Source organism: Eptesicus fuscus, chromosome 15 (assembly GCF_027574615.1).
Source record: "Eptesicus fuscus isolate TK198812 chromosome 15, DD_ASM_mEF_20220401, whole genome shotgun sequence".
In the NCBI taxonomy this organism is placed as follows: domain Eukaryota; kingdom Metazoa; phylum Chordata; class Mammalia; order Chiroptera; family Vespertilionidae; genus Eptesicus; species Eptesicus fuscus.
Genome location: NC_072487.1, coordinates 75,191,099 through 75,205,106, shown reverse-complemented (window position 1 = coordinate 75,205,106; position 14,008 = coordinate 75,191,099). Strand labels below are relative to the sequence as shown.

At 43.4% G+C, this 14,008-nt stretch overlaps 1 protein-coding gene across 1 annotated transcript in view; it reads right to left on the bottom strand.

Moving 5' to 3' along the window:
- Positions 1-14,008, bottom strand: part of GPR107 (G protein-coupled receptor 107) — a 52,294-nt gene that overhangs the window by 31,830 nt on the left and 6,456 nt on the right. The window contains exons 2-7 of the mRNA XM_008152520.3: positions 9,349-9,471; positions 9,031-9,081; positions 8,703-8,782; positions 7,410-7,549; positions 4,650-4,687; positions 3,064-3,120 (exon numbers count right to left, since the gene is read on the bottom strand). Coding sequence (XP_008150742.1) covers positions 3,064-3,120; positions 4,650-4,687; positions 7,410-7,549; positions 8,703-8,782; positions 9,031-9,081; positions 9,349-9,471 — 489 coding nt within the window. The remainder of the gene's footprint in view (positions 1-3,063; positions 3,121-4,649; positions 4,688-7,409; positions 7,550-8,702; positions 8,783-9,030; positions 9,082-9,348; positions 9,472-14,008) is intronic.

Here is a 14,008-nt window from a genome sequence, read left to right as displayed (position 1 = left end):
ACAAATTCTTAAAAAAAAAAAAAAGAACCAATTTTCCCTCATTAAAATTTACACCTGTGATTTTAAGCAACAGTAATAAATGCTACATTTTCTATATTCAGACATGTTTTTCTTAAGTTTCATGTGTTCAAATGAAGTTTAATGTAAATCAAAAGAAATCATACAAGTAAGATCACTGAAGCAACTCCTGGGTCTATTCTAGAGAAATTTTCTATGAGCCTAAAGTGTGTGGCTTAGGGCTACATAAACAGATGGCAAGCTATAAAGAAAGGTGAGGACATGATTATAACATTTTTTTCACGATCAGGGTTACTCTAGAATTGGGAAGGGATGTAACAGACATATGGAGTTTGTGAGGTACTAGCATTATTTCATCTCTTGTCCCAATGATGGTTACAATGGTGATTACCTACAACTATTTGTATTCAATATCAATACAGGTACTAATACTATTTTGTATATATACTATACCTTACAATTTAAAAGGCTGGGAGGGAAAAGAGATACCTGACAAGAAGCTGGAAATAAAAGGCCAAGAATATTCAAGTTGAAATTGTTAAATCATGTCCCAAACTCATTCTTGTAAACATGAGATGTGTATTTTAGTCCACACAAGGTAGCCAGAATAGAAAATGTTTCTAAACATATTAACTTCCTCGTTCTCAAAGTAAGACTCAGATGAAGTTAAGAAATATTTAAAAAAAAAAATCAATAGAATTAATTAAAGAGATCAGAGTTGGCACTTGACCCTTAGAGAGAAAACAAAAATAAAGCAAAAATGTAAGTTTTAGAGCTGGAATAAGCTCCGACAGTCCCTTTCCAGTCCGGGGATGAACGATCATCCTCGTTCTGCGGATGGAACAGAAAGGCTCAGGTGACTGCACTGTGCAAACGGGGAGAACACTGGGTAGGAGAACAGTAAGGAGTCACCTACCGACTCCTTTGCCAGGAGAGGGGAGGCCAGACAGAAGGCAGCAGCCCGGCACTGCCTGTTTTATGCATCCCAGGGACCCTACGAACTGGCCATTTCAAGCCGTGTTCTCATCAGCACGCATGCTGCTTTGCCCTTGACACTCACCTGACACACGCATTAGTACCTGACAACAGTATATAGCCTATATGCTTTCCTTTTGAAATTACTTTTCAAAGGCTTTTTATAAAAACATTCAAAACACTTATTTTATGTACAAGCATTTTAAAGTGAGGGAAAAAAGAGAGAAAAGTACCTTTTGTATTTTCTTAAGGAGGCAGTAAAGCAAAGTGGTTAAACACATGGGCCTTGGAGTCAGAAAAACCTGGGTTTGAGTCCTCCCCTTAGGCAAGTTACTTAACCTCTCTGAGACTCAGTTTCCTCATCTGTAAAAGGGGAATAATAACAGTACCTACTTCATAGAGTTGTTGGGAGGATGAACTGAGATAATGATAACATAAAAGTATTTAGCACAACGCCTGGCATTCATTCATTCATGTCCATAATTACTGATGGAGAGCCTATTAGGGCCAGGTCCAAGGTTAGGAATTTCATATACATCAGTAATAAAACAGAAAACCCCTGCCCTTATGGTTACCTTCTACAGGGAGAGACTGACAAACATAGTAAGTAAGTACAATCACGGCAGGTTGGAAACAAGTGCGAAGGGAAAAGAACGGAGAGGGGAGGGCGAAGGGGAGTGGCTGCATTTAAAACACGGTGATTGGGAAAGCTTTGTTAGACAGTGGTGTTTGACTTGAAGGAGAAAGAAATTAATCAAAAGGGATCCGAGGTACAAGTGTTCCTCCCAGTGGGGACAGTTAAAGCGGAGCCTGAGGCTTGATCTTCCCTAGGAGCAGCGTTAGCACAGGGAGGGGAGGGGAGGGGAGGGGAGGGGAGGGGAGGGGAGGGGAGGGGAGGGGAGGGGAAGGGTGGGGAGGGGTGGGGAGGGGAGGGGAGGGGAGGGGAAGGGAGGGGAAGGGTGGGGAGGGGTGGGGAGGGGAGGGGAGGGGAGAGAACAGGAGCCAGGACAGAAATGACAGCGGCTGACCTGTGGGTTGCAGACAAGCGGAAGGACTTGGGCTTTCCCTCTGAGACAGCCGGAAAGCTGCTGAGGATTTGGAGAGGTGACTACTCCACAAGCTCTCCGTTAGCTATTAATACCAATGGCTACTAAACTTAACATATAAAAACTGTTAGATGGGCAATATAAACCACGGTGAGAGAAATCAGAACAGAGGATGCAGGGGCGGGAGACTGCCACGGTGATACAAGCAGAGCATCTTGGCAGAGTGGATTACATGGCCGCCTGCATTTGTCAACACTGATTGAGCTGTACACTCAAGACCTGTGCATCTCACTGTAAGCAAATTAGACCTCAATTAATAAAAATGGGTTAGGAAAGAGGCAGTGACTTGTACAAAGTAATAATAAAGGTTATTTGCATAGCACTTTACAGAGCACTTAAAAAAAAAAGATATGCCTGACAACCCTATGAGACAGGTCCCACCATTTTTCATTTTTAGATGATTAAAGAGTGAGGAGCAGAAGTGAAGTGAGTTGTCCAAGGTCACCAGCTAGTAAGTTGGTGCTGAGAGCCAGTCCAACCTCCTACCATATACATGGGCTGTGATGCCACCACAAACACTCACATGCAGTTAATAATGGTGACAGCTTTGCGGGTCACTCAAGGCCTCTGAGTCTCAGTGAACTCATCTAAAATTACAACATCACCCTAAAGGATCACCCATGGTCCTTCCAGGTACAAAATCCTGTGCTTCTGGAGCACTCGGAATGGGAGACAGCATAAGATTAGAGGCAAAGTTGTGAGGACAGCCAGGCAGAACTGGGTTGGAATCTGGGCCTTGTCACTCACACTGGACATTCATGAAGTTATTCCTTCTTAGAGACTTATGATTTGCTACGCGGCAGGTGATAATATCCACCCTTTAGGTTTGTTATGGAGAGAGCTACTGTATTCAAGTGACTGATACATAGCATGCCTGATTATTCCTAAATTCAAAACGCGTTTACTTTTAAAAATTCACTCTTTACATGGTAGCGACCAAGCTTTACTCAAAGAAGATACATACCCAAAATGAAAGTGCCCCATTATTATTACGAACAGGAAAGGTTTTCTCTTCCATTGCCTAGAAAGACATAACAACCTGCTTTAGGACACTGGCAGGAAAAGTAAGCTAATAAACAAAGATTTCAACACATTTTTCTTAAAGCCTACATTTTCGGACCTTTAAAAGCTCCCTAAAAGTAACACCCACCATCCTTTTGATGTCTGAAATCCCCTTTCACAGAGAATGTTCGTTCTTCCTCACCCATTGCCTTTACTCAACTGTCTTCTGCCTCTTCACTAACCCCACTCCTCACCCCATCCCCCAACTTCCTGCTGGAGCACTTCTCTACCAACCCAGGTCACACCCTGACCATCCCTGGACTCCACTCCTGATTTCAAGTGAGTAACACATTGCCATTGGTCCAATGGATGAAGTAATGAAAAGAACTACTGACATATGCAACCACGTGATTAACTAAGAATACTTATGCTGAATGAAAGAACACAAAAGAGCACGGACTGCATAATCCATCTGCGCAGAGTTTTATGAAACTAATCTATGGGGACAAATCAGTGGTTGCCAGGGGTCAGGAGCATGGCAATGGGGCAGGAGCAAACAATGGGGCAGGAGCATGGCAATGGGGCAGGAAACACTTTCGGGGTGATGGGTAATGTTCACTAACTTCATTGTGGTGATAGCTTCACAGTGTATACATAAACCAAAACGTATCAAATTGCCATTTTAAATATAGTCGTCCCTCCTGATCTGCAGGGGATACATTCCAAGACCCCCAGGGGATGCCTGAAACTGCAGATAGCACCAAACCCTACATATACTATGTTTATGCTTTTTCCTATACAACCATACCTATAATAAAGTTTAATTTATAAATTAGGCAGTCTCAAAGATAGGTTCAGTCTTACTGTCAATCTTAGCAACCTCACCATGGTGTTTTTTTTCTTTCCTTACTAAGTCAAGAATGTTCACCTCTTCAGGTAAAGGAAGCTTCCCTTTGGCATATCCAAATTGCCAGCATCCCAACACTAGCACAGTGGGCCACTATTAAGTGAAATAAGGATGACCTGACCACAAGCACTGCGATCACGTGACCGTGGATCTGAGGAGACAGCTAAGTGACTACGGGCAGTAGTAGCATGTACAGCCAGCTCTCTACTAGCTAAGATCCCTCTCTCTGCTCCCAAACATGTACCTTTTCCTTCCAACAGGCCAGTGCCCAGCACCTGTTAAGCTCATTTCCACTTCCAGTCTTTGCTTCTGGCAGTCTTCATCCCATTCCATCTCTTCTTTCCCAAACAAATCCAGCAAACTCCAAACCCTGGCGGTACTTCCTTCCAGAGGGTTCTCCAGATAGCTCACTTCCCTCTCCACCCGCTATCTGACCCTTTAGCACTTAAGTTCTTTACTGTTAAGTTGTTTCAGTGTGTCAACATTATGTCTCCAAACAGAAGGCAGCTTCCTGTACATTAGGCATTTGTATGTATATGTATGTACCCGTGTATGTGTGTTTAAAAAGAGATCCATATATGCACACATATACCACATATATAAACAAAAAGGTTGAGCACAAAAGGGAGCTTAGTTCTTACCTTTGCATCCACTGTACTTCTTTTAGACTTTCCACTCTCTAGAAGCAAAAACATTGAAAAGGTATTACTGTAGAATTCACCTCACATGTATATTATAGCATCATTTTATGAGACTCTAGTTTGTCTAATATCAAATAATTCAAACAAGCAAAAAAAGTGAGACCATATGCTATCTGGTGGACTGTCATCTCTTTAAAAAAAAAAAAAAAGATTTTTTTATTGATATTTACAGAAAGAGGAGGGGAGAGAAAGAGGGAAAGGAAGAGAAAGAAACATCGATTGGCTGCCTCCTGCACGCCCCTGACAAGGGATGGAGCCTGAAACCAGGGCATGTGCCCTGACTGGAAATGGAACCAGCAACATTTTGGTGCCCAGGATGACACCTTAACAACAGAGCCACATCAGCCCAGGCTGGACTGCCATCTCTTTAAATCCCAAAATAATTCTTGAGCTGTAGAAGCAGCAAACTAGAACTTATTATGTTATAGATGTGATCTAATAAGTGATAATATTCAGTTCCAACAGGGAACTCATCTGTTAATCTAGTGTATGTTACTGCCAGAGATGCCACATGGCCTGACTTTTCTATCTATCTAGGTAAGTATGTTTGAAAACAGGTCACTGTTCATACATAAAATAAATATATATGAGATCTATTTACATACATGGAAAAACTGATAGCATAGCAAGAAGTGTTAAGATTGCTAATGGCTTCTTTCATGGAACAAAGAGGGCATCTGGGCCTTATTTTTACTTAAGCTACTCTTCATGAGGAAGGCAGGATCCCAAACTCCCTGCAGGAAGGGAGAGGGTTTCAGAAGAAAAAGAAGGAAAAGAGTATTTCCTGCCCAGGAAATGGTCACTGCGCATGAAGAACCTGGATGAGGAGACAGTGCAGACATTAAACCACACCATCACACAAATGCAGTCTTTCTGCAGGTCTTCTAATTTGGGTTAGAGTTTTGAAAAAGTTAAAAAAAAAAGTGTAAATACAATAAATATTATTAAGATTTATTAATAAATAAAATAGAATAAATATTAATTTGTTTTTAAAGACAAACCTGACAGTTAACAAAAGAGGTGGTAAATATAAATTGGTTAGTCAACATAGGAAAAAAAGTGCAACCTAATAACGTGAATACAAAAAAAAGAATGCCTTTTTGCTTTCTGCCTCTCACTTTAACATTCACACACACAGTACTGGCTAGAACATGGTGATATGGGCACTATTCCCACATATTTTCTGATAGGAGTATGTAAACCCACACAACTCATTTGGAAAGGAACTAAAAATATGCATCAATAGACGTATTCAGATCCTTTGAATCGGGTATTCCAATTCTGGGAACCCATCCTAAAGAAAGTTCTATATCTGAAAAAAAGTTTTACAAACAAAGAAGTCCAATGCAGCAATATTTATAACTAGAGGCCTAGTGCACGAAATTCGTGCACTGTGTGTGTGTGTGTTTTGTGTGTGTGTGTGTGTGTGTGTGTGTGTCCCTCAGCCTAGCCTGCACCCTCTCCAATCTGGGACCCCTCGGGGGATGTCAGTCGGACATCCCTCTCACAATCCGGGACTGCTGGCTCCTAACTGCTCACCTGCCTGCCTGCCTGCTTGCCCCTAACCACTTCTGCCTGCCAGCCTGATCACTCCCTAACTGCTCCCCTGATGGCCTGATTAATACCTAACTGCTACCCTGCTGGCCAGATGGCCCCAACTGCCCTCCCCTGCCGGCCTGATGGCCCCAACTGCCCTCCCCTGCCGGCCTGATGGCCCCCAACTGCCCTCCCCTGCAGGCTTGGTCCCACCCCAATTGCCCTCTCCTGCCAACCTGGTTGCCCCCAACTGCCCTCCCCTGCCGGCCTGATCTCACCCCCAACTGCCCTCCTTTGCCGGCCAATTTGGTTCTGATTAGTCAATTTCTATGCGTCAGCATCAAAAGCTCCGCCTCCTAGGCAACCATTGGCTCCTCACAGTTCACCCGGATTTGGTTCTGACTGGTCGGTTTCAATGCCAGTCAGCGTCTCTGGGCCTATCAACAAGGCCTGATCAGAAAGGCAGGGCTGATCAGCAGCCCCAGTGGAGGCTTGGAGAGAAATGTAGGCATTGCTGCTGGCCAGGCCTGGAGAGAAAGCGAGAAGTAAGTGCTCACCAACAGCTGCCACAGAGGCTATGAATCAGACCCTGCTTCTCTCTTCAGGCCTCTCTCCAGGCCTGATTGGCAGCCCCCTCAGCTGTCAGTGCTGGGTCACCACGCCTGCTGCCATAGCATTCAGGGCTGGGTTGTCACAGCAACCCAGCACTGACTGCAGGACTGACTTCCGGTTGGTCGAGCCTCTGGTCGAGACAGACCCAGGGTTTTTATATATTAGGATAGCATCAAAATGAAAATATGCCTCCTTAAAGGGAGAGGTTGAATAAATTATATTATCCATTTAACGGGATATGTGAAAAGTATAAAATATCTTAAAGTTAAGTGAACAGGGATGCTTGAAGTGGTACATGTAACTGTGAATTTTACATGTTCTACACCTAAAAAACAAACTTAGGCAAAACATCAATTTCTAAAATTTTAACACTGGGTGTAAGGAGAAATGACTTTTCTTTCTCTACCTTCTCCGTATTTTCCTCACTTTTCTTTAATGATTATATATTTTAGCATAAAATAATGCATAGATCATGTTTGTTTTTACTTAGGAACCAAAAAGAATCAACCAAGCTGGGCAGTGAAGGAAAGTCTAGTTTCACCTCACGTTTACCTTGTTTCGTCTCAGTCTGGCTGCCCGCTGAAACCGGGGGAACACCAGCCTCCTGGCTCTGGCCAAGGACTTTCTCATCCTTGTTGAAGATGATCTTTGGTAACTGGGTACCAGCTTCTGGTGGAGATTTTATTTTCACTCTACAGTTAAATAAGATAGAAGGGGAAAAGTTCAAGGTAATGCCTATGGCCCTTTAAGTGCTGTACCTTAGGCATGGCTTCAACCTCTAAATTCATGATGTCATGTAATCCTACAATGTAGATTCTATCCCCTGCATCTTACAGATGCTGAAATGGAGGCTCAGGAAGGTTCAATACCTTGCCCAAGAGCAGTAAGCTAGTAAGGAGCTGGCGAGGATCCAGGCATTCTCCCCTTAGGGCTGAAATTCTTGGCAACCACGCTATTCTGATGTACATTCTTTCCCACTAAGTATCTGTGATGTGGTCAACAAACTGGTGTACAAGGGAAACGGAACAAGAGATAAAACCAATGAAATGGCCTGGCTCCAGTGGCTCAGTGGTTGAGCATTGACCTATGAACCAGGAGGTCACAGTTCGATTCCCATTCAGGGCACATGCCTGGGTTGCAGGCTCGATCCCAGTAGGGGACATGCACGAGGCAGCCAATCAATGATTCTGTCTCATCATTGATATTTCTCTCTCTCTCTCCCTCTCTGAAATCAATAAAAATATATTTGAAAAACAACAATGAAATGTTCAACTGAAGTCTAGGGAACTTGGAGCAGCACGCCTAGGACGCATTTCCTCCCTTCTCCCTCCTGAACAGACCCCACTGCTGTTTACCTGCCCTGCACGAGGGCCAGTGAGTTTCCAAGCCTGCGTGACATGGAACCTAAACTGGACAATCCAGGTGAAGGGAAGCACTTCTCGTTCTGCCTGGAGAGAAGCCTTCCTGTCCTTCCCTTACTGAGATGGGAGTAAGAACCCACTTTACGGGACACACCACGCCATTTCATGCCATTCTGCCTTGGCATTTACATGGGAGATGTTCTTCCCTTTCTTATTCACTGGTGAAGTCTCCTCACTAGAAGGGGGCGTGGGCCCCGTTACCTGAAACCTCCCCTCCTCTCCCACATCAGTGCCTCCGCCCCACCTCTCTGCTTTGCTGTGATCACTGGGATGGCTGTTTGGTCTCCCTCACCTTGTGTTTAATCGCCAGCACTCAGCACGGTATTTGGCAAATGGTAGATACTCAATGAATGTTAGCTTAATGACCAAATTCCCCCTAACTTTACTCTAGGGTTGAACTGAAGGAATTATTAGAATTACTTACTCACTTCTGGAGAAGTTTAGGATTAGAAGGGGGACAGAGACCAACTGTTTCCTTAAAATACAGAAATTCACATCTTCATCCTAAGAAAGAAGACCCAATTATACATCACCTTATTCATTCACATCAGAACAAGGAAAAAACATTTTCAGGAACAAGACAAATAAGGGGCCCACCCTCCACTGAAAACAATACAACCGTGGGTACACTGATACCCAGAAGTCCCAGCAGCCACCACCTCAAGAAAACAGCCCAGCAACAAAAGCAGTGTTCCCACCCGGTGTCCTGAGCTCAAGTGAAGAGTGTGATCAGTCACGCATTTAATGCTCACCAGGTAGGAAGAAAATCCGTCATTCTTTGTACGGTCGAGGCTGAATCCAATCTAAGAGGGGTAAAGAGAGTAGAGGTAAATGCCCACGTGATAGCCTGGCCTCCTCTCGGTTTTCATGGCGTTCAATTGCAAGAAGGATCACTAATTACTAAAATTATTCAAGAATTACAATTTAAATGTTAAAAATAAAATTATCTGATGCCTGCTCACAAGTTTTATTTTCTCCATATTCTGATACTTCTCATTCAAGTATGGGGCAAAGCTTTCATCAAAGAAACAGAGAAGCATCAACCCTTGGTGTCCGGGGAAGGCACTTACAATCAGATCCTTGTCTGTGGCTCCTTCAGGCTCAGGCACTGAAAGGCTGCTGACATTAACCACCATGTACCCATCCTTGAAGAATCCAAAGGTGTTTAGATGAACCTTATGCCTCACGTCATTCTAAAAAGATTTGCAGAAATTAGTAATAGGGAAAAGTTAACTTGATTATTTAACCTATACCTATTCGTTTGCTTGAAAAACTAGTTTCCTGCTAGCTAACCAATGTTTCCATATACTTAGTAAAATATACAGCTGTGGTACCTGATCTTGTTTCAAAGCTGAAGATGACTCATCAGAAATGCATAAGATATCAACAGTTTTGCAGAAGGAAGCACATAATAGATGCAATTCATTTTGACACATTTGTAATAGTCCTGACTAGGTGGTCAGTTGGAATGTGCATTCCAGGGAAGGAGGAACAATGTCTTAGTCATCCTCGCATCCTTCCTGCTCGTCCAAGGCCTGGCATCTAGTAAGCACTCAAAAATCATGCTGGCCCTGGCTGGTGTGGCTCAGTTGGTTGAGTGTCATCCCATGCACCAAAAGGTCACCAGTTGGCCCTGGCCAGTTTTTTTCAGTGGTTAGAGTGTCGCCTCGCCGGCCAAAAGGTCTGGGATTCAGTGATCGATGTTTCTCCCCCGCCGCCCCCCGTCCCTTCCTCTCTCTCCAAAATGAACAAAAAAACATATGAAGAAAAACATGCTGGGGGTGGGAGAAAAACTGCTCTGAGAATCCGTTTTTATAAACCTTCTTATAAATTGTGTGCAACTGGCTCCTCCCACTGCAGGATGACCGGGGACACCTGCACATTACTTTTCTAATCTGTAATTCATTTTTAAAAAAATATATTTTATTGATTTTTTTACAGAGAGGAAGGGAGAGGGATAGAGAGTTAGAAACATCGATGAAAGAGAAAATCGATCAGCTGCCTCCTGCACACTCCCCACTGGGGATATGCCCGCAACCAAGGTACATGCCCTTGACCGGAATCGAACCTGGGACCCTTCAGTCCGCAGGCCGATGCTCTATCCACTGAGCCAAACCGGTTAGGGCTGTAATTCATTTTTTTTACATAGGTTCATTTGAATCTAAAAGTTATGCTGTATACGATGGGTTTCAGGAAACAAAGCCTTATATGCAGAAGGAATCCCAGGAACTTGCCAGGTAGAGACAGGATCTTTTGGACACCGGATCATCCTGAGGTTTGCTGAAACTGAACGACCTGGGCAAATGCCTAGCACGCCAGCTTGAAATTGTCTCAAAGGGGTGATTTCAATGCCAACTAAGCCAGAAAGTTTTAAGGCTGATGAAGACTAACTGGGCCTTTAGGCAAACCGTCAGCCAGGAGGGTCTATAGGAGCAGCTAAGGCTCATGTGGAAGTTCTCCCACTCTAGTCATCGAGAGACCTCCCAGAAGAACTGTTCATAACAGAGCTCCATGGTCCTCTGTCCCTTAACTTCCTTTTCCCTCCCAGAAACACCCCTCCATCTTGGCACGAAGGCCAACTATGCATGTGGCCTGCCATGTCTGCATGCACAGGGCTGCAACCCTTTCTTCCTCTTGAATAAATCCCTCTGGTGAGGAAGCACCTAAGCGATGTCATTTTCCAACGGAGGCGGCCAACAGAACACGGTATTGTAAGAGTGAACCGCTCCGTCTCTGGGACCCCTCTTGTGGGGCCTGTGCTGCCCCCACGGCCCTCCGGCTAGCAGGTCCTGCTGAGACACACTCATCATGAGCGGGATTCTGCTTGGGGCTTTAGTTTCCACAAAAACAGCTCCTCCCATTCCCTTCCCTTGACATAAGAGAAGCCTAAACTCTGTACTTCCTTAAGATGGATTTGAGGGACTACTAGGGCCTCCATCTTCTCGACTGGCACCTTCTCCATCAATAAGCTTTTCCTTCCTCCAGACTCCGTTTTGAGTTTTGGCCTTTTGAAGTGGTGGGTGAATGGACCTTGGGTCCATAAGAGTATTAGTGAAGAAAGCTATGAGTTTCCTATTGAGAATTACTTGCCTAAATCAAATCACCTTCACTAAGTTTGCAAGAAGCCAACAGTTATTAACTAACTCCTAAATGCTAAGCACTTTCCTAAAACTAACATTTGGTTCTTCCTCAAATCTGATAGTCTTTTTTGATAGTGGTTTTGCTTCTTGCTCATATTTTTAAATTTCATCCTTTGTTCCTTTCAATTTTAAATATAGCTCTTTTACCACACGTGTCAGGGGTCTAATTCTGCTCCTGGTCCTTGTCTCTGCTGATGTTCACAGCAGGTTGTTTTTTTGTGTGAGTGGTAATTATTCATTTCTAGAGTTGGATCTTCTGGATATCAGACTCAGTCTAACTGCAAACACCAACGGCCTAGGAGAGGCCATGGAACAGATCTGCAGCAGAAAAATCAGAGACCACCCCTCCCACCACCACACACACAGCTAATACATACATCTTATTGCCACTTTATTTCCTAGCCCACTCTTCCACTCAAGCAACATAGCTCTTTGAGAGTCCCATACTCAGGGCTGAGGACAGGGACAGTTCTAGCTCCCCTCCCGCCTAGTTCTAAGGCTTTGGCTCCTACTCCTCACCAGCTGTTCAAAATCCCAGACTCCAGGGTCCAGGTTCTGCCATGCTTCAGGGCAGCCCTAACTTGTGTTCTTTTACCAGTGGAGTTTCAGCTCCTTCTTGCCACCTTTACTTTTTATTTTTGGCCCCTGGGAATTTTCCTCATTTCCCTAGGAGCCCAGCTATGCATTTACAGCATGCTGGCTAGACTTCCACTTCCTGGTGGGATGGAGTAACTTGCAGCAAATTAGCATTCCCAGGGAGAAGCAGAAAAGCCAGCTAAGATCATGGAAAGTCATTTGCTGAGAGGCATCAGGGAGTTGCGAGAGCATAAAAACCAAAAGCTAAGGTTCGTGACCTTCCTCAGGATTGTGAGAGAGATTAACCCCTACAGAAAGTGATCTGGGTGACTATTTTCTCAATTCTCCCAAAGGTGTTACAAGGCTACTACTATCCTACACGTACAGAAGAGAAATGAATTCAACTACATAGGATGGATGTCTTAGGACATATGAAAAATAATATAACTGGAGCCACTTAAAAGTGGGGTTGGAGCTGCCATCCCAGAGGAACTGCCTTCTTGACATTGGTCCGAGCAATGATTTTTTGGATAGAAAACAAAGGCACAGGTAACACAGCAAAAAGAGAAAAATGGGATTGCATCAAACTGAAAAGCTCTGCACAGCAAAGGAAAACAATTACAGTAACGCAGTGAAAAGGCAACCTATGGAATGAGAAAAATATTTGCAAACCATATGTCTGATAAGGGGTTAATCTCCAAATCACATAAGGAACTCCAACAACTCAACAGCAAGAAAACAAAAGACCTGACTTTAAAATGGACAAAGGATCTGAGTAGACATTTCTCAAAAGACATATAAATGACCAACAGGTATGTGAAAAGATGCTCAACATCCCTAATCAGGAGGGAAATGCACCTCACACCTGTTACAATGGCTGTTGTCGAAAGACAAGAGTTGAGGATGTGGAGAAAGGGGAACCCTTCTACATGGTTGATGGAAATGTAAATTGGAACAGCTGGTATGGAAAACAGTACGCAGGTTCCTCAAAAAATTAAAAATAGAAGTACCATATGATCCAGTTATCCCACTTCTGGGCAAACATCCAAAGGAAATAAAATCACTATCTCAAAGAAATAGCTGCACCCTATGTTCATTGCAGCATTATTCACTATAGCCAAGATATGAAAACAACCTAAGTAGTTGTCAAGGGATGAATAAGAAATACACACACACACACACACACACACACACACACACACACACACTGGATTATCATTCAGCCTTAAAAAGAAGGAAATCTTATCATTTTTGACAACGTGGATGAAACTGTAGGACATTATGCTAAGTGAAATAAGCCAGACACAGAAAGGTAAACACTACATGATCTCACTTATATGTGGAATTTAAAATTGTTCTTGAAGCAGAGAACAGAATGGTGGTTACCAGGAGCAGGGGGTGGGAGAGGATGGTGGAGGGCATGGAGAGATGCTGGTCAAAGGGTATAAAGTTTCAGATAGGCAGGGTAATTTCTCAGATCTAACTTACAGCATGCTGACTACAGTTAACAATGCTGTGTTGTATATCTTTTTTTTTTAAATATATTTTATTGATTTTTTACAGAGAGGAAGGGAGAGGGATAGAGAGCTAGAAACATCGATGAGAGAGAAACATCGGCCAGCTGCCTCCTGCACACCCCCTACCGGGGATGTGCCCGCAACCAAGGTACATGCCCTTAACCGGAATCGAACCTGGGACCCTTCAGTCCCCAGGCCGACGCTCTATCCACTGAGCCAAACCGGTTTCAGCATGTGTTGTATATCTTAAATTTGCTTAGAGAAATCTTAATTATTCACACACAAAAAAGTAGCTATGTGAGGTAATGATATGTTAGTTGGCTTGATTGTGGTAATTATTTCACAATGTATATGTATATCAAACTATCACATTGTCTATCTTAAATACATGCAATTTTTATTTGTCAATTACACCTCAATAAAGCTGGACAAAATATTAAATGCAAAGAGCAGAATCCAAACTATATACAGTAAGAGCTAAATTTGTAAAAAAATAA